General features: G+C 47.7%; 1 protein-coding gene across 2 annotated transcripts; it reads left to right on the top strand.

The window, feature by feature from the left end:
• Positions 1 to 5579: 5579 nt before the first annotated feature.
• ANKRD35 (ankyrin repeat domain 35) lies at positions 5580 to 21903 on the top strand. Of its 2 annotated transcripts, none has more exons than XM_076000056.1 (15): positions 5580 to 5851; positions 6084 to 6204; positions 11984 to 12114; positions 12858 to 12946; positions 13308 to 13372; positions 14351 to 14408; positions 14592 to 14662; positions 14982 to 15088; positions 15797 to 16002; positions 16629 to 16666; positions 16833 to 18827; positions 20139 to 20228; positions 20468 to 20533; positions 21068 to 21174; positions 21696 to 21903. In XM_076000056.1, exons 1-14 carry the CDS (start codon positions 5667 to 5669, stop codon positions 21128 to 21130), a joined length of 3285 nt encoding a protein of 1094 aa, XP_075856171.1. In that variant the 5' UTR covers positions 5580 to 5666; the 3' UTR covers positions 21131 to 21174; positions 21696 to 21903. The 2 variants fall into 2 exon arrangements, with proteins under 2 accessions (XP_075856171.1, XP_012617386.3); XM_012761932.3 differs by having other exon boundaries at positions 5581 to 5851; positions 15815 to 16002.
• Positions 21904 to 22271: the final 368 nt, after the last annotated feature.

Below are 22271 nucleotides of genomic sequence, written 5' to 3'. Positions count from 1 at the left end.
CAGTGTCAAATGACTTCTGGCTCTATTTGAGTTCCCTAGGATATAGGCTGCTTAGTAATGGTGAGAGGTAGATTCTTTTTTTTTTTTTTTAGACAGAGTCTCACTCTGTCGCCTGGGATAGAGTGCCATGGCAGCCTAGCTCACAGCAACCTCAAACTCCTGGGCTCAAGCAATCCTCCTGCCTCAGCCTCCCAAGTAGCTGGGACTACAGGCACGCACCACCATGCCCAGCTAATTTTTTCTATATTTTTAGTTGGCCAATTAATTTCTTTCTATTTTTTTTAGTAGAGATGGGGTCTTACTCAGGCTGGTTTCAAACTCCTGACCTTGAGTGATCCATCCACCTCGGCTTCCTAGAGTGCTAGGATTACAGGCATGAGCCACCACCTGGGTGAGAGGTAGATTCTGATGACCTATCTCCCAGACCCTGAACATTTGTTTCTTCTACATGCTATTGTCTCCCTCCACTAAATCTTGTCCTATGCCTCATCTCATTTGAAGCACTTGAGGTCATAATGAGCTGATTAATTTAAGATTCTAATTGTGGAAATCAAATCTATTTTATTTCTTTAGATACCCAGGTATCTTCTGGGCTCCTCTTGAGACAATGAGTTCTTCAGCATCCCCAAGGAACATGTGCACTTAAGCAGTGGCCTTCTAGAGACCAAGTCTCTGCCTCTATTGCCTAACCCTGAGACTTGTGGCCTGTCTGGCCTATTAGGCAGGGACACCATTCTCTGTCAATCCAGTGAGTCGTTTTGTGCCAGGAAAGGGTCCATGGTGACCCTCAGTGCACTTCATGTAGGCTGTAACTTAATCAGTCTTTATGGAGCATACTGTTTCTGTAGCTGAGACTGAGGCCATACTTATGTTGACAGACTTCCCTCACTTTTTTACTTCAGCCAGCCCCCAAATGGAGGTGGATTTCTTTGACAGCTGGTTTATCTAATTCTTTTTTTTTTTTTTTTTGAGACAGAGTCTTGCTTTGTTGCCCAGGCTAGAGTGAGTGCCGTGGTGTCAGCCTAGCTCATAGCAACCTCAAACTCCTGGGCTCAAGCAATCCTGCTGCCTCAGCCTCCCGAGTAGCTGGGACTACAGGCATGCGCCACCATGCCCAGCTAAGTTTTTTTCTATATATATTAGTTGGCCAATTAATTTCTTTCTATTTATAGTAGAGACGGGGTCTTGCTCTTGCTCAGGCTGGTTTTGAACTCCTGATCTTGAGCAATCTGCCTGCCTCAGCCTCCCAGAGTGCTAGGATTACAGGTGTGAGCCACTGCGTCCGGCCTAATTCTTTATCTATATAATTAAAAGAGCACTTCAAAAAAAAAAAACAAAAAAAACACCTGTGCTCACCAGTAGTAATGCAGCAAGAAAAAAATCCCAAATAATTAATATCTTTAACCATAATTTTAACAATAAAGGGGAAAACACTTATTCTCAACATTGTAAGTAAAGGTAAGCTCCTCAAAGACAGTTACTATGTCTGATTTGTTTTTTCATTCATGCAGTTTACAATACTGTGCCTGGTACGCATTGGACATTCAATAATTGCTGGGTGAATAAATAATAAGAGAACCAAGTGGAAGATTTCAGTCAAATCCTAATTGAAGGAGAGTTGGAACTTGAATCTACACAGTGCCAAAATAATTGATAATCATCTTGGGAGGGGACATTTCTGTCAGTTATCTAATTTTTTTTTTTTTTGTCTCGCTCTGCTGCCTGGGCTAGAGTGCAGTGGTGTCATCATAGCTCACTGCAACCTCAAACTCCTGGGCTCCAGCAATGCTTTGCCTCAGCCTCTGGAGTAGCTCTACAGGTCCACACCACAATACACCATACCCAGCTAACTTTTTTCTATATTTTGTAGAGACAGTGTCTCGCCATGTTGCTCACGCTTATCTCAAACTCCTGGCCTCAAACGATCCTCCTGCCTTGGCCTTGCAAAGTGCTAGAATTACAGGTGTGATCCATTGTACCCAGCCAGTTATCTAAATTTTGGGGATTGTGGGACAGTCACATCATGTTTTCAAAGGTGAAACAAAGGAGAATGATGTGTCGGAGGAAACTTTATGACTTTGATTTATAGAAATTAAATCCATGCAGCACCAGCAACATTTTGATAAGGGTTCGTACTCCTCAAAGTTTATTTTAATTTTTTAAAACTTTTATTTGTATAAATTTAAGGGGTACTAGTGCAATTTTGTTACATGGATGTATTGTATAGTGGTAAAGTCTGAGCTTTTAGCTGTCAGTCACTTGAATAATGTACATTGTATATATTAAATAATTTCTTATCATCCTCCCCCATCCCATCCTCTCACCCTTCCAAGTCTCCGTTGTCCATCATTCCACACTCTATGTCCGTTTGTACACATTATTTAGCTCCCACTTAGGAGAACGTGCAGTATTTGACTTTATGTTTCTGAGATGTTTCACTTAAGATAATGGCCTCCAATTCCAACTACGTTGCTGCGAAAGACATTTCATTCTTTTTTATGGCTGAATTGTACTGGTATTTCATTGTGTGTGTGTGTGTGTGTGTGTGTGTGTGTGTGTGTGTGTGTATACACACACACCACATTTTCTTTCTCTAATCATCTGTTAATGGACAGTTAAGTTGGTTCCATACCTTTGCTATTGTGAATGGTGCCATGATAAACATATGAGTGCATATATTTTTTGACATGATTATGTTTTCCTTTGGGTAGATACCCAGTAGTGGAATTGCTGGATTGAATAGTAGTTCTATTTTTAGTTTTGAAACAGCATTTTTAATATTATTCTCCAGCTGCAGATCCCTCTTCTATCCATCCTCAGCTCTAGAGTGGGGCTTTCTCTAACCCCAAACTATTCTTCAGCAAGCTTGTTACCCCTCCTGTTAGAGCAGTACCTGTTAGAGAAGCAACTGCAGTGTTCCTTCCTTTCTTCTTCTTGTTCTATTTTTTCTTTTTCTTTCTTTCCTTTCTTTCTTTTTCTTTTTTTAGGAAAAAAAAAAAGTTTCACTCTGTTGCCCAGGCTATAGTGCCATGGCATCAGCCTAGCTCATAGCAACCTCAAACTCCTGGGCTCAAGTGATCCTCCTGCCTCAGCCTCCCGAGTAGCTGGGACTACAGGCATGTGCCACCATGCCCGGCTAATTTTTTCTTTATATATTTTTAGTTGACCAATTAATTTCTATTTTTAGTAGAGACAGGGTCTCTCTCCTGCTCAGGCTGGTTTCGAACTCCTGAACTTGAGCAATCCTCCTGCCTTGGCCTCCCAGAGAGCTAGGATTACAGGCGTGAGGCAACTCGCAAGTCTTTTTTTTTTTTCTTTTGAGACGGAGTCTCATTCTAGTGCCTGGGTAGTAGAGTGCAGTGGCATCATCGTAGCTCACTGTAACCTCAAACTCCTAGGCCCAAGCGATCCTTCTGTTTCAGCCTTCCAGGTAGCTGGGACTACAGGCTTGCCCCACAATGCCTAGCTAATTTTTCTATTTTTAGTAGAGATGGAGTCTCACTCTTGCTCAGGCTGGTCTGGAACTCCTGAGCTCAAGCAATTCTCCCGCCTCGGACCTCTCAGAGTGCTAGGATTACAGGCATAAGCCACCATGACCAGTCTCCATTTCTTCTATTTTTTTTTTTCATTCATTCACCCATTGGATATTAAGCACCTAATATCTGGTAGGCAATGGGAGTAATATAAAACCCGACTCTACCATCAAAGAGCCCAGTCCAGTAGGGGAGACAAATATGTAAACTGATAATGGCAAATACAAAGAGTTGGTTGCAATGTAACATATCAGTACGTACTAGGAGTATGTCACACACAAGAGGCACACTGTTAGCAGTGGGATGACAGGGTTGTAAGGGAAAAAATAATTTGGCCTGGGGGCCATCAAGGGTGAAAGGAGGCATTGCAGAGAGGATTTTTTTTTTTTTTTTTTTTTGAGACAGAGTCTCGATTTGTTGCCCAGGCTAGAGTGAGTGCCGTGGCGTCAGCCTAGCTCACAGCAACCTCAAACTCCTGGGCTCAAGCAATCCTGCTGCCTCAGCCTCCCGAGAAGCTGGGACTACAGGCATGTGCCACCATGCCCGGCTGATTTTTTTCTATATATATTAGTTGGCCAATTAATTTCTTTATAGTAGAGACGGGGTCTCGCTCTTGCTCAGGCTGGTTTCAAACTCCTGACCCCCAGCGATCCTCCGGCCTCGGCCTCCCAGAGTGCTAGGATTACAGGCACAAGCCACCACTCCTGGCCTGCAGAGAGGATTAATCACCAGTTGCAAATGGACTTGTAGTAAATTAGAACAGTTTCAGTGTTTAGGCTCTTTTGTGAAAGTAATCAGAAATGAGACTGGGAAAGAAGACAGGGTCCTAGCCAGGTGCGGTGGCTCATGTGGCTCACGCCTGTAATCCTAGCACTCTGGGAGGCTGAGGCGGCAGATCGCTAGAGGTCAAGAGTTCGAAACCAGCCTGAGTGAGACCTCGTCTCTACTAAAAATAGAAAGAAATTAATTGACCAACTAAAATATATATATACAAAAAAAAAAAATTAGCCGGGCATGGTGGCACATGCCTGTAGTCCCAGCTACTCTGGAGGCTGAGGCAGCAGGATTGCTTGAGCCCAGGAGTTTGAGGTTGCTGTGAGCTAGGCTGACTCCACGGCATTCACTCTAGCAGGGGCAACAAAGTGAGACTTTGTCTCAAAAAAAAAAAAAAGAAGACAGAGTTCTGATCTTGAAGAGCCTTATAAACCATGTTAAGGACTTTGGGCTTTAATTTGGCACCTCTCCACAAAAAAAAAAAAAAGTAAAAATATTTAAAAATAAATAAATAAAAGGACTTTGTGCTTATTCTGTAGGTTTCCATATGCATTCTTTTTTTTTTTTTTTTTTTGAGACAGAGTCTCGCTTTGTTGCCCAGGCCAGAGTGAGTGCCGTGGCTTCAGCCTCGCTCACAGCAACCTCAAACTCCTGGGTTCAAGCAGTCCTGCTGCCTCAGCCTCCCGAGCAGCTGGGACTATAGGCATGCGCCACCATGCCCGGCTAATTTTTTTTCTATATATATTATTTGGCCAATTAATTTCTTTCTATTTATAGTAGAGATGGGGTCTCACTCTTGCTCAGGCTGGTTTTGAACTCCTGATCTCAAGCAATCCACCCGCCTCGGCCTCCCAGAGTGCTAGGATTACAGGCGTGAGCCACTGCGCCCGGCCTCCATATGCATTTTAATGGGCTCTCTAGGGCTGCAGGGAGGAGAAAGGAGAGACGGGAAAACCACCGGCTGTGACTGACTGTTAAGCAAAAATTACTGAGAATCTGAACTTAAAGGGGAGTGGAAATAGTGAAGACAGATTTTTGAGTTTTTTTTGCTTTTTAAAAATTTTAATTTTTGTTTATTTATTTGTTTATTTTTTTGCGGAAGGGATGCTTTAAAAATTTCCCCCTCTGCCCTTTTCTAACTCAGAGGTGCGTTAAAACATTGAGCTTGACCTTTCCCGCAGGTTTCGTCCCCAGGCTGCACCAGCCACGCATTATCCGTGCTCACTCTACGCCCAGCACCACAATCTCCTCCGGTTCCGAACTGCTCCCTGCAAATGCTCTCGGGGCCGGAGTTTTCGGCTCGGGAATGGGGGCGGGGCGGGGCGCGTGGGGAGCAGAGGTAACGTCAGCAGCGGTTACATGCGACAGTTGAGAAAAGCGAAGCCCACCCGGGAAGCCGGGACCGCCGGCCTCCAGCCGAGGCGCGCCGAGGGGCGGGCGGAGGCGGCGTTTGGGCGGATGCCGCCCGGGAGCTGCTGCTGGCGGGCGCAGTCGCGGGAGGAGTCTCGGCCGGAGCCGGCCCGGGGCCGCTCGGCAGCGAGCAGGTCGGCGGCGGGGGCGGGCGCAGACTGGGAGGGCGAGGCTGGAGACCCAGCTCGTGTCGTGTCGCAGCCCAGGACTGCGGGCTTTCGGGCTCCGCAGGGGCGGGGCGGGGCGGGGCCAGGGGCGGGGTTTAAAACCCAGCCCGCGGGTTCTCACGTCTGATTGAGCGGGGCGGGTCCCGGGGCGGGTCCTGGGGCGGGTCCTGCGCTGCGTTTTGACAGTTGTCTCGCACAGCCGCCTCCGAGTTCGGTGGGTTTGGGAACCTGTGGCCCGGCTCTCTGCGCGTCCCCGTCCCCCCGTGGCCCTGACCCCGGCCATGAAGCGCATCTTCTCCTGCTCCAGCTCACAGGTGGCGGTAGGTGCCAAATGTGTGAATGGATGGGGCTGAGGCTGGGGCTGGGGTCCAAGCCCTGTAGTGACAGAAGTCTTGAGTCCCATCTCCGTGCACCATCGCCTTTCTTTTTTATCGGTCTTTCCAGCTCTTCTGCTCCTGCAATGCAGCCCGCCAGCCCTGCCTTCCTGAAGACCCTGTCCCCCAGCCTCTAACGTGCCTTTCTAACCTTTGGCATCCCCAAAGTCCATTTCCTTGGCCCCTTTCTTGTCCTCCTAGCATCTACACCCCCAACTTCTGGTGTGTTTTCTGCAGCCCTGTCCTCTCCTGAAGGTCCTGTCCCCTACTTCTGCTCTGTCTCCCAGTACCAAACCAACCCAAACATCTTACCCAGTCCCTGCCCAGCCCTGTACTCAATGGAGTCCTGCCCAAGTCCTGCCCCACAGCCCCATTTTTCAGTCCTGCGCTGTCCCCACAACATTGCCCTCCCATATGGCCCTATTCTTGATGTTTCCTGTCAGCCCAACGAGTACCCCCTGCGCCTTCTGCTAACCCTTCTTCACAGTCCCCTCTGTGCTTGCCTCCATCCCACCCCATGCCACTTCCACTCCCACCTCTCACCTGCACTGCTGGCCCTCAGACATCACTCCAAATCTATTTTAATTGGTGCTCCCATGGCAGCGGCCTTCTGTTCTCCCCTTAAACCTCTGCCCTGCTCTGTCCAGTGGTTACCAACCTACGTTTCCCTCTTTTGCCTGGATTTCCTTCTGCCTGCTCACTGTGGGTTAATCTTGCAGTCTGGCTAGCCTGATAGGCACTGCCAAAGGATGCATAGTTGCCTGGCTGCTCCCCAAGGGACTGGGTGAGTTGCCTGCAGAATCCACCCTAGCCAGTTCACTGCAGTGTCTGGTCATCAGACTGGTTCTTAGGCCAGTCAAGGCCTTCTACCTGCTTCTCACCAGACTCTTCCTTTACCCTGAACTCTCACCCAGGTTTTTAGGGCTTGTACTCTCTATTTCCTTTGATCGAGTTGGGGGAAAGTGATGGTGAGAGAAGAGGATAGGACAGACTCACTCTGAGGGTTCTCAGCTGAAGTCATTCTACTCCGCATATTTTCCCAGAACAAAACACATGAAAAAAGAATATTATAGAAGGTGGTGGCTCAGGGAGGATATTGTTTCTCCTGTCTAAAGATCTCTTACAGAGAGACCTCCTATGTAGGCATGGAATTTTCTGTGGAGGTAGGATTATGTCTCCTTTAGAAGTGAATCAGCCAGCTATTTGACTTAGTGGTATCCTTCATTAGCAAACATGAGAAATGCTCAGTTAGCTCACTGCATGGGCAAGCCACAGCATCCTGGGAGCAAGCTATGAGGCAAGAGTAGGAACTCTGTTGAGGCCTGTCCTTGTCCCACTTACATTTGCTTCTTCACTTAGTTTCCACACATTGATCAACCAGTCAAAAGGCATTTACTATGAGAGGTACTAGAAACTGAGGCTACCCAGACTTGTCTTAACTCATAATAATTTTTTTTTATTCCTATGGACTCTTCCCTAGTTACTGAAAGTCCTCAACATTGCCCTTCCCTTTCAGATTTGTGGAGTCTGCCTTCTCCTTAGGAGCAGGAAAAACTATTCCATTCTTGCTGATTCTCCAATCCTTGGGCAGTGTCTCCTTTTTGCGATGCTGGAGTGAGCAATGGGCTGGCTTTCAGAATGTGGAACCATCCCTCTGTCCTTGACTCTAGCTGTGCAGAGGTTTGACCGTGAAGAACATCCACTCATTTTAAACTTAGTATAGTATATGATATCTTACTATAACCAGATTATAGGAAGTAAACTGGGTAAATTTGGAATTATCTAGCTGGAAAGAAAACTATTTACTTGGACAGACTGGGGTCTTAAAAAGCTTGACAATAGGCCAGTATCAGCTGAAAATTGTTTCCTCATGAAATTTCCCCACAATTCTCATGATTAATTTCTCTACTCCCTTGGGTGGCTAACCACTCTAGACCCAATTGTCAGAGAAATAGTGTGACAGCCTTTCTGGGCACTCTAAAAGCCTGGCTCCACAGTTATACTGGAAGATTACCCTGCCCCATGTCCACTCACACATCTAGGTCTAGGGCCAGAGCCCTGTGCCCTGTCTTAGGTAAGTACTGAAAGATCTTTGATCATTTGGAAGTTAATCTAAAAACAAAAGTTAATCTAAGTTATCCAGTATGTAGGAAAATCAATAAACAAAAACCTAGCTCCTATGATAATCTCATTTTAGTCATGTAGAGGATATTTTTGAGGGTATCTTACATATAAGCTTAGTCTGCCCAGGTAGGAAATATACCAGAAAATAGCTTTAAATGGTTGGCACTGATAAGATTAGAGGAATGTCTATTGTATTTGAAATATTGAAAGTCGGGTCCTGGTTCCTCCAAGGCAGCCTTTTTTTTTTTTTTTTTTTTTTAAGACACAGTCTCACTCTGTTGCCCAGGCTAGAGTGCCGTGGCATCAGCCTAGCTCATAGCAACCTCAAACTCCTGGGCTCAAGTGATCCTCCTGCCTCAGCCTCCCAAGTGCCTGGGACTATGGGCACATACCACCATGCCCAGCTAATTTTTTCTATTTTTAGTAGACAGTGGGGTCTCACTCTTGCTCAGGCTAGTCACAAACTCCTGAGCTCAAGGGATCCTCCCACCTCGGACTCCCACAGTTCTAGGATTACAGGTGTGAGCCACCTCACCTGCAGGCCCAGGACAGCCTTTCTATTTCTATTCACCTGTAGCCACTCTTTATCTGTTGGTGTGCTTCCATCTTGATAGGATGTTTATTGGTACACAGCCAGAGATAAGAAGAGGGTACAATTACTTCTACAAATGTCCCCTAATCTCAACTATAGAAATACAAAGTTTATGCTTGTTAGTGAGTCTGCTGATTAATTTGGTGATTGAACGCTAGAGGCTGTGAAGGTAATCCAGTGCCTCCTTCCCAAGGTGCTGGGGTAAGCTGTGGACTGGATCTTGGAATTTGAAAGCATTACTCTATCTTTCTTTACTACAGCTCTGTGGAGGTTTGGCCACAAAGAATTTCCACCCATTCTAAACTCTTCTTAATATAACGAGACTACAGGAAGTAAATTTGGTGGGTTTAGAACTACTTAGCTGGAAAGAAAAGTATCCACATTGCTAAGAAGCACTTTCACCACCTATACAGCCTGGTTGTTATTCATTGGCTGATATGAGCAAGGTCCCTTCTTCCCACTGTCCTGGCTGGAGAAATCTGAGCCCAGGAACATCCAAACTGTGCCTAGCAAGGCCAAGAAGGATGGGGACTGGAACTAATATTTATTGTGCACCTACTATGTGGCAGACACAGAGCTGGATGCTTTATATGTTGTTATATCATTAGGAAACTCAGTTTCAGAGATGTTGCTACATGTCTAAATTCACAGAGAGAAAGAGTTAGAATCAAGATTTTAAATGGAGAACTTAAAGCTGAGGTCAGCTGATGGCAGTGCTATGTGGTGGAGACATAGTTCCAGCTCTCTGCTTTTCTTGGGGATGACCTGGTCCCCAAGGGGCATTGGAAAATGTGTTCTTACACGTCAGAGTCTGACAGTATGTGGAGGAGTCATTTTGCTTGTTTTATCCTTGAGAATTAACCTGTTTGGAGACTCTTCTCTGTGCAGGGAATAGAGTCTGACAGTGGGTGGTTTTTGCCCTGAAGGTAGTTTGAGACTGTTATCTGGAAATAAGTAAACCTTTTCGCATAGCTTATAGTGATGTGCTATGGCGGTAAGAACTAGAATTGGGCAATCAGGTGGCCTGGGTTCTAATTCCAATTTTGCCACTCTTGGGTGTGATCCTGAACAGTTATCTAACCTCAATGTGCCTCCGTTTCTTCTTCTGTCAAAGAGATAGAATAATATCAGTGCTAACTACTTTCCAGCATGTTGAGAAGCTAATTGAAACAGCACTTGAAAGGGCTGTGAGGAGTTGCAAGTGCTGTACAGGAGTATTACCTCAGAATCCATCTAACCTAGATAATTTTATGGTTTGGGCATTTAAATCTTTCCTGTTGTTGATTAATAATTTGCCCTGGCTATGTAAACAGTATTTTAAAATGAGTTATTGGGCTTCCACAGACCCTATTTTTTGTCCCCTCCTCCTCCACCCATGGCCTATAGCTTCTTTCTTGTCAGTGATTATACCTCATAAAATGCAATGTGCCACCACCAATCTCCTACTACTTCCTGTTTTGTTGTAAGGATGCCATACATTTGTGTGGCTCTTTACAGTTTACAAAGAGATTTTATATACATTAGCTTGTTTAATACTCACAACATGATGAGGCAGTTATTATTACCCACACTTTATAGATGAGGAAACTGGTTAGAGGTGTTTAATGGTTTACTCTAGGTCACATAGCTGAGAATGTAGCTGAACCAGGTCCCAACATCAGGCTAGCTGACAAAATATTCATCTAGGGTCCTTTTCACGATACCATAGATCTTTGCCTCATATCCCTTCCTTCTTTCCTTTCCCTTCTCTGGTCCAAACCAGGCTTTTCTGTATTTTCAGCCCTGGGTGTTTTTACATAGCTGTCTCTTTCACGCCCTGTGATACTTCAATTATTGTAATTACTCTACCATCTCAAAACTCAAGCTGGAATGACAGAACAATGCGTGCCCAGGTGTGGCTGCTGTCTGGGACAGCTGCTCCCTGCCAGGGAAACTGGGAGGGAGGGCGGGGGGAGAAGGAGAGCTGCCTCTTGCTGCTTCCTCAAGCACAGCTAGAGACCTATCTTTGCCTTTTTTGTTGTTGCCATGGAAAGGGAAGACAGACTAGCCAAAGGGCTGGATATGATATGGGAAAACAGAAACTCTAGCTTTTCCTCCCAATTTGGAGCCCAAAGCCAATGTATACAGATGGTATGGGTAGGTATTTGGAGTTCCAGCTGTAACCTGAAGCTAGGTACCTTGGTTTACTTCTCAAAGAACTGAGAACAAAAAGCAGGCAGCAGAGAGAGGTGAGAGGCAATGTGAGCCCACTTAGGAGTGGTCAGGTTGGCTCAGTTTGCCTAGAGAGCAAAAGGGAAAGGAGCTGTGGCTAGGACTGCTCTGAGGTTGGACATCTAACAACACTAATCATAATGATGGTAAAAAAGAGGTTCAAATACTATGCATACATCACTGATAAATGATTTTTTTTTTTTGAGACAGAGTCTCGCTTTGTTGCCCAGGCTAGAGTGAGTGCCATGGTGTCAGCCTAGCTCACAGCAACCTCAATCTCCTGGGCTCAAGTGATCCTACTGCCTCAGCCTACTGAGTAGCTGGGACTACAAGCATGTGCCACCATGCCCGGCTAATTTTTTGTATATATATTTTTAGTTGGTCAATTAATTTCTTTCTATTTTTAGTAGAGACAGGGTATCACTCAGGGTGGTTTTGAACTCTTGACCTCGAGCAATCTGCCCTCCTTGGCCTCCCAGAGTGCTAGGATTACAGGCGTGAGCTACCGCGCCTGGCCTTGATAAATGATTTTTAATTCGTCGGTCCAGGCACCTTTTGGCTCAGACCTGGCAATAACTGTCAACAGCTGTTGGTGGCATATGTGTTGGTTAATATTTATTTAGCTTGCCCACCTAAGAAGGACTAAATGATCTAGGGTGAGTGACTTGAGGAACAGCGAAAGGACCTTAGGGACAGGGATGTTCCATTTCTCTTGCTTTGCATCCTAACCATCTCCCTCTTTTCTTTCTCCATACCACCCCCATTCCCTATATTCACACAATTTGGGCCCTGGACCAGGTGGAGAGATGGAATCGTCGTGACCAGAAGCTGCTGGAGGCAGTGCAGCGGGGGGACGTGGGACGCGTGGCTGCCCTTGCCTCCAGGAAGTCGGCCCGGCCCACCAAGCTAGACTCCAATGGCCAGTCCCCGTAAGTCCTCCTGCCCCTGCCCCTGGAGTGTGGTTCATTTTGAAAGCCCCAAACTCCAATATGATACAGGACCACAGAATGCCTAAAACTTTAGAGCCCTTTTTGTTGTCTTGGTTGGCAAGCATATCAATAGAGCTCTGCTAGGTATCAGGTGCTACACAAAGTGAGGGAAGCTCACTGAGCTCCATCCACATCACAACCCAGATTGACAACATTGCCTCGAGAAGTACATAGATCCCATTAAACAAATAGAAAACTAATACATACACTAAATACAATATTTCTTCATTGCACAAGTCAGAGGGTATGCATGCTCAGGAAATTAGAAATGAAGTTGTAGCCATGGGAGTACATGGCTACAGGAAGTGACAAGAAAAAATATTATCCTTTGTCTCTACCCAAATAAGCTTTCAAATGTCCAGCCTTCTGCTCTGGCTGACTCTTTCTGTGACACTTTCAGTTCCGCTAAGTGTTCTGTGCTCAGAGAGGAAAGTAATTATGTGTTCCCTGGACACTCCTGCAATAAAGTCTGAGATTCCTTGAGACCTGTAGCTCTTACTTCTATCTTTGCCTCCATCTCCCTCTGATTTTATGACATACAGCCTTCTCTTTCTCGGGAAGTCAGGCTACGGGGAGCTTCCCTGGGATTGGCTTTGGGGTAGAGAGCATAGCAAGCAGTGCTTATCTCACTCCTCATCCTCTCCTTGCTTCATCCTTCTGCCTCTTGGCCTTGATTCTGGCAGGTTTCATCTGGCAGCCTCCAAAGGCCTGACGGAGTGTCTGACTATACTGCTTGCAAATGGGGCTGACATCAACAGCAAGAATGAGGATGGTGAGTTAGACTGAGCACCGGGCCACACTGCTCGCTCATCCCTCTATAGCAGCTATGGGGACCAGTGCTGGGCCCTGCTGGAGGTTCTCACTGTGATCCCTTCCTTTTCTCCTCAGTAAGTCCTGGCCAGCCTCCCTCCAGGGGTTCCCCTCCCAGCAAGCTGGGCACACCTCACCCCCACTCCCACCTTCATCACAGGTACCAGGCACTTGGGGAACAGGAATTTCTGGCCGAGTGTGACTGAAAGCTTCTCTCTCTAATCTCCTTCTGATTATCTGTGCGTCTCTTGCCTTCCCTCCCTGTGAGTCACCAGCATGCATGGGGCCACCCACCCTCCCTCTCTCCCTCTTTCTGTTTCCAGGAAGTACTGCCTTGCACTTGGCCACCATCTCCTGCCAGCCACAGTGTGTCAAGGTTCTGCTTCAGGTAAGAGCAACCCCTTGATACTACCCTTGTGAAGGAAAGAAGTAGACCCAGAGTCTCCTAACTTTGTCTTATAGTTAGAAACAATAGTTGCCAAATGTACCCCTCTCATCCCTAATAAGAGGTCTGATAGTCATTTATTCATTTGTTCACAAACATTTGTGTAACACCTACTATGTGCAGGCACCATGCTCAATACTTGCCCTTGAGGGCAGGTCACAAGGCAAAGTTGCCAGGGATTATTGACCTTTGCTATTGGCAGAGCCACTGCAGAGACAACTGTTATGATGAAGGGCAAGTGGAAGGAGGACAGGGGTGTTCAAATTAAATCAAAGCCTTACTGTCTGTTTTTGTTTTTTTTTTGAGCCGGGGTCTCACTATGTTGCCCAGGTTGGAGTGCAGTGTCATAATCATAGCTCACAGCAACCTCAAACTCCTGACCTCAAGTGATCCTCCCACCTCAGCCTCCTAAAGTGCCAGGATTACAGGCATGAGCCACTGAGCCCAGCCTACTCTCTGTTTTTATGAAGTTTATTGTCTTGTAGCATAAAGAGAAATATACACAAGATGACATGCGGACAATTTATAAATGAGTCTCTAAAAGTGCAAAAGGCATAGTTTACCTTAACAGGCCATTGGGGCAAATGGTTGTTCTACTTTTATTTTTCTTGATCCTTTCCAAGTTTCACAATTATGATTCTAAAGTACCAGCCATGGACTCAGGTGTCATTTTCCCTAATGTGTTTCTTTGCTTATCATCTGATTTTTCTTAGGCCCTAGGATTAGAATCCAGGGCTGAAACTCAAGGCTGCCTATCATCAGCAAGGAATGAACTGGGCTTGCCTAGTAGATGGCCTCCCTAAAAGCCTTGGTCTTCCTGCCCCTCCCCATATTACCATGGAACTTGGTGACCCATGAAGGGGTATGGGATGAGATGTTAATGCCAAGCTCCATGCTGCTTCCCTTTGTGGCCATTTGCAGCATGGTGCTAATGAAGATGCTGTGGATGCAGAAAACCGTAGTCCATTGCACTGGGCAGGTGTGTGCCAGGGGACTGGTGGGAGCAGGGCTGCAGGGACCATAGGGTGGGAAAGGGAAGGGGAGGGGAGGGAAGGGTAGCCAGGGCCAACCGCTGAAATGGCTGGAGGGGATGTTGGGTCATGGTCTGAGTAGGTGTCCTTCACGCTTCCACTTAACCCAGCAATCCTTCAACCCTCCCCAGCCTCCTCTGGCTGTGCCTCAAGTGTGCTCCTGCTTTGTGACCACGAAGCCTTCCTGGACGTGTTGGATAATGTGAGTGGCAGCTGGGCAGCTGGGCAGTGCCCTACACAGGGAGGCTGCTGCTCTCTCTGAGCTTTATTGCCAAATTCTATGACCCGGGGTTGTGCAGCACCACCCTCCTCTCCCTTCCCCTCCTGCTTCTCCTCCTCTTCCTCGCAGAGAGGTTAAGCCTTATCTTCTGGAGAGCTTCTAACCCTCCAAAAGGGAGTATTTAGCCCCAGGATCTGGGCTTTTTCTCTCAAGAGGTGTAGGCAGAGAGGAGCTGGTAGGACTGTGTTAAGCCCCTGGCTCTCCCTGGCTCCTCATGAAGCACTTCCTACGATCTGTGCAGGATGGACGCACACCCCTGATGATCGCGTCGCTGGGCGGTCACGCGGCTATCTGCTCACAGTTGCTGCAGAGAGGCGCCCGAGTCAACGTTACAGACAAGGATGACAAGTGAGCCCTCCCTGTCTTCCCACCTCAGTTTATATATTTTTTAACTTTTTAATTTAAATTTAAATTTATTTCAATTTTTCTTTCTTTATTTTTTTTTTCCAGTATAAAACTATCCCAAAGCTACCCACCCCAGTTTTTAGACCATGACCAAATTGGAAAGGAACCAATGGGCAAAGTGTGTATGTGTGTGTGTGTGTGTGTGTGTGTGTGTGTGTGTGTATGTGTGTGTGTGGCAGGGGGAAGAAGGCAGGCTGGTCTCTGTGTTGTTGGGAACCCCCTTCCCTCTCAGTGGTGGTTCAGGCTGGTCTCTGTGTTGTTGGGAACCCCCTTCCCTCTCAGTGGTGGTTCAGAAGAGCTCTGCATGCTGCCACCATTGTCTGCCAGCAGAGATGACCTCAGAAGTAGAATTGATACCTCTGGACCCAGTGGCTTAATTTACTAGTTTTCAAACTATCTTCTAAGCAAGGGGGTCCTTTTTTCCAATAAAAATTTCATGTAGAACCTCCATGTATAAAACAGGTAAAAATGGAGCACTTTCAATTGGCCACCTGCTTCCTGATGCCGCAGCTCCAAGGAATGGCATTTGAAAAGTCTGGTCTGGTCTGTTGTTGGTCTGTTGTTCTCTGACCCCACTGAGTGGGAGCTCGCCCTGTGAGTGGACTTTCTGGAACCAGGACTCCTGGGTTCTGTGGGGAGAGCCTATGTCAGATTTGTCTCAACCTACAGGTCGGCTTTGATCCTGGCCTGTGAGAAAGGCAGTGCTGAGGTGGCAGAACTGCTCCTAGGCCACGGAGCAGATGCAGGGGCAATGGACAGAACAGGGCACGATGCTCTCCATTATGCTTTGCACACGCAGGACAAGGCACTGTGGAGGCTACTACGGCAGGCCTTGAACCGGCGGCGGAGGGGCGGCGGTAAGGGCCTTTAATTTCAGATTCTCCTCAATAGTCATAGAGTCAAAGAAGCTTCTTAGAATCCCATTTGTTCCCGTGGAAGTAATTCATCTGACAAATAATTTTCACCCAAGTGGAGAGTTTATTTATTACTGCTAGTAGGAAATGGGCCAAAATTCCTCAAAGCATCATCACAAAATTCCTTAATGCAGCCTTGTCTCTCACTGAGGACAACTCTGGCCAATGCCATTGCTAGTGTTTATGCCTTGTCATTGCACATCTATTTGTGTGATTTGTGGGCTGATCTCTCTCTTCCCTACCACACTGGAAACCCCTCAGATGACAGGCCGCTTCTGTTTTGCTCACCACTGAGGTCCTGGTGCTTATAACAGTGCCTGGCACAATGACCAATAAATAAATGAGGGAACCAAATGAATGAGCCGGCCCACCTCTGGCATAGGAAACTAAAGTTGCTGGGTAGTTAAGGACCCATTGAACAAGGGTGGCTCCTGACACCAGGAAGACATGTTGTGAGGGTTGTCATACTGAAGGGCCACTCCTCTCAGACAAAGTCTAAGGATAGATTGTGGGCTAGAAACACATCAGACCTGTCTTCTTTCTCATTTCCCCCATATCTTTTCTTATAGGTCAAAGGCTAGTCCAATACCCTGATCTTGCATCTCAGGTAAGATCCTAAGTGCTTCCCCCTTTTGCTTCTGACTCATCCCAGGCTATCCCAGTGGGACCATTTCCCTGTGGTCCCTGGGGCATCAAGAAGTCTTGAGAAGAAAGGCCTTCCTGGGGCTAGGTTAGCTGCATGGCCTTACTTCATTGTTCTGTTTTCAACATAGGTCTCTCCATCTGAGCCCCAGATGGGTTCTCCACCTAAGAGCCCATGGAGAGCGGAGCCTGAGGAGGAACAGGAGGAAGAGGATGATGAAGATCCATGCTCAGAGGAGTGGAAGTGGAAGTATGAAGAGGAGCAGAGGAAAGTTTCTCAGTTGGAGCAGGAGCTGGTGTGCAAAACAGAGGAGTGTAAGACTCAAGCTGCAGCCTACCTGGGCCTAGAGAACCAGATTCGAGAGCAGGTGAAGGAGCTGGGGCTCCTCCTATCCCAAGAGCCTGCAGCTTCAGGAAGGCGGGGCTCTAGTCTCAGGCTTGGAGGGGATGGCATGGAGCAGGGTTGTCCCCTGGACCTGCTGGTGGAGCGTATACAAGAGCTGAAGAAGCAGCAGCAGGTAGCAGCCACAGTCAACCCAACATTAGCTCCCAGGAAAGCTGAGGATTCAGCTCCAGGAGAGGTTCAATATGAAGTCCATGGAAGGTTCCAGCCACAAGAACAGGGGCCACTCCAGAGCCCAAGGTCTGTGACCATTGGGAAAACCACAGAACAGCAACTGACCACCAATGGGGGACATACCCTTGGCCTTGATCATCCTAACCAGTTGCCTGCTGGCCAGAAGGAGAGGCCCCAGGCCCCAGGGGTGGAACCAGCAGGCACAGTGGTTGAACAAGTGGGCACAGCAGCCATGAACCAGCTTCTGCTACAACTAAGGGAGGAGCTGGCTGCAGTTTGGCGAGAAAAGGATGCTGCCCGGGGAGCTTTGTCAAGACCAGTCCTAGAGGGAGCCCTGGGGACTCCCCGGGCTGAGGCTGCAGCAGCTGCCTGGGAGAAGATGGAGGCCCGGTTGGAGCGGGTGCTCGTGAGGCTGGATCGGGCAAAGGCAGGACTACAGGTGAAACCTGCCCAGGAGTCCAGAGAGGGAGCCCCAAAGGCAGCCCCAGGGAGCATCAGAGAGAATGAAGAGGAGAAGAGGTCTCCTGGGGCTCGAGGAGAACCTCTAGGGGCCCCTGGAGGAGAACAGGCCCCAGGAGGAGGCCTGCCAAAGGGACAGCTGGAGAAGGAAGTGTCAGCACTGAGACTGAGCAACAGTAACTTGCTGGAGGAGTTGGGGGAGCTGGGCCGGGAGCGCCAGAGGTTGCAGAGGGAGCTGCAGTCCCTGAGCCAGCGGCTGCAACGCGAGTTTGTGCCCAAGCCAGAGGCGCAGGTCCAGCTGCAGCAGTTGCGGCAGAGCGTGGGGCTACTGACAGATGAACTGGCCACGGAGAAAGAGGCCACAGAGAAGCTGCGGAAGCGCCTGGCCTCCCAGAGCAGTGGCCTTCGAGGGCTGTGGGACTGCCTGCCCCCAGATCTAGTGGGCAAGGGGAGCACACGGAGCACGCTGGCCGAGCCCCTGGAGGAGCTGCAGGGCTGCATCAGCACCCTGGTGGACCGGCACCGCGAGGCCCAGCAGGTGCTGGCTCGGCTGGAGGAGGAAAACCAGCAGCTGCGGGGGTCCCTGGCTCCTGGTGGGGAGCCAGGCATCTCCTCAAGGGCCCCGGCATCCCCCCAAGTGGCTGCTCTGGAGCAAGACCTAGGGAAGCTGGAGGAGGAGCTGCGGGTGGTTCAGGCCACGATGAGCGGGAAGAGCCAGGAGATCGGGAAGCTGAAGCAGCTGCTCTACCAAGCCACAGAGGAGGTGGCAGAGCTGAGGGCCCGGGAGGCTGCCAGCCTACGGCAACATGAGAAAACTCGGGGTTCGCTGGTGGCCCAGGCTCAGGCTTGGGGTCAAGAGCTAAAGGCCCTGCTGGAAAAATATAACACAGCCTGCCAGGAGATGGGTCGGCTGCGGGAGGCCATGGCAGAGGAGCGCCGCAGGAACGGGGAGCTGGCTGCTCAGGCCGCTGAGCAGGAGCAGCAGGCCAGAGAGATGCGCGGGCGGTCCGAGCAGTTTGAGAAAACAGCGGAGCTGCTGAAAGAGAAGATGGAGCATCTCATTGGGGCTTGCCGGGACAAGGAGGCCAAGGTGAGCAGCTGAGAGTGCCATGGGGAGCACTGGGGACAGTTTCTATGTGTTTGGGGGTTTGCTCACCTGAATCCAGCAACCTTTGGTTTGTCAGATTAATACCCCAAAGGGAGCACCCATCATTTGCAGGCCCCACACTGCATTCTCCTGGGTCTGAGAGGGATTGGGGTTAAGATTGGAAGTGAGGTAAGGTATTAATAGAAGAGAGAAGGGAGCTTAGGTACTAAAATTTGGTACTCAGCGTTGAAAAGCAGTGTGCTCAGGGCTACCTCCAGTGGAGTACTGTAGTTTATTAGCATTTTGACTTAAATAGTGTGTTAGCCCACCCAGGAAGAGGCCTAATAGTGTGATGGGTTGCTGTGGTTTTGCTGGGGTTCTGAGGAGGTGACTTAAAAGTATACATTTTACATAGTATAGAGTGCATAGAAATAGAATGTTATTCAGAAGGAATCGGTGTGGGGTGGGGTTAATTGAAGAAAGAAGGACTTTGGTGTGTGTTGAGGGAGAAGACGGAAGTAGACCCATGGGCAAAAGAAAATACAGTGTTGTAGTTAAACATGCCGTGTCTGGACTGAGGTTCTCTGGATTTGCACTTCAGTTTTAAAATTTACTCGTCTATGGGAGGCTGAGGCAGGAGGATCGCTTGAGCCCAGGAATTTGAGGTTGCTGTGAGCTAGGCTGATGCCACTCTAGTTGGGGCAACAGAATGAGACTCTGTCTCAAAAAAAAAAAATTTACTTGTCCGATCTTTGGCAAATTTTCTAACATTTCTAAGCTCAATTTTCTCATCTATAAAATGAGGATAATATTAGGGTGATTGTGAAGATTACACCAAAAAGATACTATGTTTATTTAAAATACTCAGACCAATTTTTGTCACGTGGGAAATACTCAATGAGAGGTAGCTGTTTTTATTCCTACCACCACTGTTCCTACTACTGCTCGTTTCCATTTCCCTCAGGGGTCACCAGCCAGAAGTAGGTTAGGATCCAGTACCAAGTTCAAGGCATAGACCATGGAGTCAGAGATCTTGGTTCAAATCATCATTTCATCACTTATTAGCTGTATGATTTTGACAAATTACTTAACTCAGGTTCCTTATCTACAAAATGTGGATAATAATACTTCTCTCAGAGAAGTAGTGTTCCTTTCAGAAGAAAAACTGTTTTGAGTATTAAGTGAGACAATATGTGTAAAAGCACTTGGCACATATTCAATACTCAGTAAAAGGAAGTTGCCCTTGACCCTGGGGTATTTGGGGTAGAAATGATGTGGGCCTCATTGGTTCCCTGTCTTTCTTTTCGGCCTCAGATCAAGGAGCTGTTGAAGAAGCTGGAGCAGCTTTCAGAGGAGGTTCTAGCAGTTCGGGGAGAAAATGCTCGCCTTGTCCTGCAGCTGCAGGTATGTTTTGGCCCTCAGAGAAATGGTCACTGCTAGAGAAGAGGGTGGAGTGGAAGTGATGTACACGTCAGAGACATTCTGGGGATTACAGAGGCCTGGCCAGGCAGTGGTCAGGGCTGGGCCAGGGAAGGGCCAGGGGAGCCTATCTGGTAAAGGGTGCCACTTCAATTTACTGCTGCTTGTGCTTAGGTGCATGTGGGGAGGGTGGGCACATGACAACCATTGATGTTCACTCCCAGGATTACCAGAAGAACCACGAAGAGATCATCTCTACTTATAGGAATCATCTGCTGAATGCTGCTCGGGTGAGCATGGTGGAGCATACAGGCGGGTGGTAGAGACATAGAGCTGGGTAGGGGGCATTGCATTTGGGGTCCCTTCTCTTACTTGTACATACTTGCCGTTTCTCAGAGAGCAGGAACCAGTGCCAGGTCTCTGGATCTCATTGGGTAATCGAGAGAGGTTGTGGATGAATGTGAGAGGGAAGAGGTGGTTTACGCCCCCCTTTTGAATTCCCTGATCCATTGGAAGGCCTTTTCTTGTCCCCAACCAAGGAAGAAGAGGTGGGTGGTTTGTTCCATTGTTAGAAATAATAACTACAAAGAATGGAACACCTATTATGTAGCAGGTGGTTTGCTTCATACACTCACAGCAATCCTGAAAAGTAGACATCATTATCTTCCTTGGGAAAATAGGGAAACAGCCATGGAGAAGTTAAATACTATTAGTGAGGGTACACAGTAAAGAACATTCCATTATACCACAGAACCTCCTCCTCCACCTCTCTCTCCCCATTTTTTGTTCTTCATCTCCTTTTATTTCTTTCCTGCCACCTACAGGGCTACATGGAACAGGATGTGTATGATATCCTACTGCGAATCCTCAGCATACAAGAGGAGTGAGGCAGCCTCATTGTGTGCCCTCAGGGATACTGGGTTTCTCTGTTGTGAGTTGTGGGTTGAGGGTAGTGAGGAAAGACGCTTAGGAAAAAGGACTTGGGAAAGGAGGCTTATAGAAGGAAAATAGTTTCCTTTTACCCACGTGGTGGCTGACACTGGGGAATCCTGTGGGGCATAGAGCATTCAAGGTGAGGGTCCCTGAGAAGACACAATATGGAGAGTCACTAGGTGGAGTCAGGAAACAGTGAGATGGAGACTGAAAAAAAAGGGTTGGGTGACTCTGCTAAGGTCTGGGGTAGGGAGATGCTGGTGAAAGATGAGTGATGGTGGAATAGTGGTGCAAAGTTGTTCCCTAAAGTGGGACTCTACAAATTCCAGGATCTCTTCTTCACTGTCATATCATTCGTTTAAAAAGCAGTTATCCCCCAGTCTTTTTCCCCACTCCTGCAGAGATGGTCCTCTTCTCCAGTCCAGAGAGATGAGGGTCCCTTTTAGCACGTTGACATGGGTGAGAGGAGACTGGGGATATAGAAGTGTGTGCATTTCATACTTAAATTTCTTCTTTCAGGGAATAAGAGCATCCCTGGTTGACAGAGGCTCCATCAGACTGTGGTGGGTGGGGGGGTTGGCCATTAAGCGGTGGTGTGGGCAGGGCTACACTTGACATTATGGACCTGGATCTGAGAAGCTGTACCCTGGAATCAGCATGGATGAGACCAGAGGAGGTGTGGACGGAAATAAGCCCTGTGGAAAATAAAGCAGAAGGCCAGATGGTGCTGGGTGTTGTTGTTGTTTGTTTTTTTTTCTGTCTAAAGAGGAGTGAGGGAAAGAAATCTTTTTCATTCCTTTTTTCGGTCTAGAATAGAAAAGGGCCGGGCATGGTGGCTCACGCCTGTAATCCTAACACTCTGGGAGGCTGAGGTGGGCGGATTGCTTGAGGCTGGGAGTTCAAAACCAGCCTGAGCAAGAGCGAGACCCTGTCTCTACTAACAATAGAAATTAATTGGCCAACTAAAAATATATATAGATACATTGCTACCAGAACTGGTGGGAGAAAAAAATATATATATATAAATAAAAGAGTTGATTAAAAAAATAAAAAAATTAAAAAAAATTAAAAAATAAAAAATATATAGAAAAAATT

This window comes from Microcebus murinus, chromosome 2, assembly GCF_040939455.1.
Source record: "Microcebus murinus isolate Inina chromosome 2, M.murinus_Inina_mat1.0, whole genome shotgun sequence".
In the NCBI taxonomy this organism is placed as follows: domain Eukaryota; kingdom Metazoa; phylum Chordata; class Mammalia; order Primates; family Cheirogaleidae; genus Microcebus; species Microcebus murinus.
Note: the sequence above shows the minus strand (reverse complement) of the source record. Positions and strands in the feature narration are given on the sequence as shown.

Bases quoted from the DNA above. Each gene is read 5' to 3' on its own strand.
- ANKRD35 (XM_076000056.1), top strand. From the start codon at position 5,667: ATGCGACAGTTGAGAAAAGCGAAGCCCACCCGGGAAGCCGGGACCGCC. The intron at 15,089-15,796 runs GTGAGCCCTCCC...AGCCTATGTCAG, and splicing joins GTTACAGACAAGGATGACAA to ATTTGTCTCAACCTACAGGT. The intron at 16,003-16,628 runs GTAAGGGCCTTT...CTTTTCTTATAG, and splicing joins CCGGCGGCGGAGGGGCGGCG to GTCAAAGGCTAGTCCAATAC.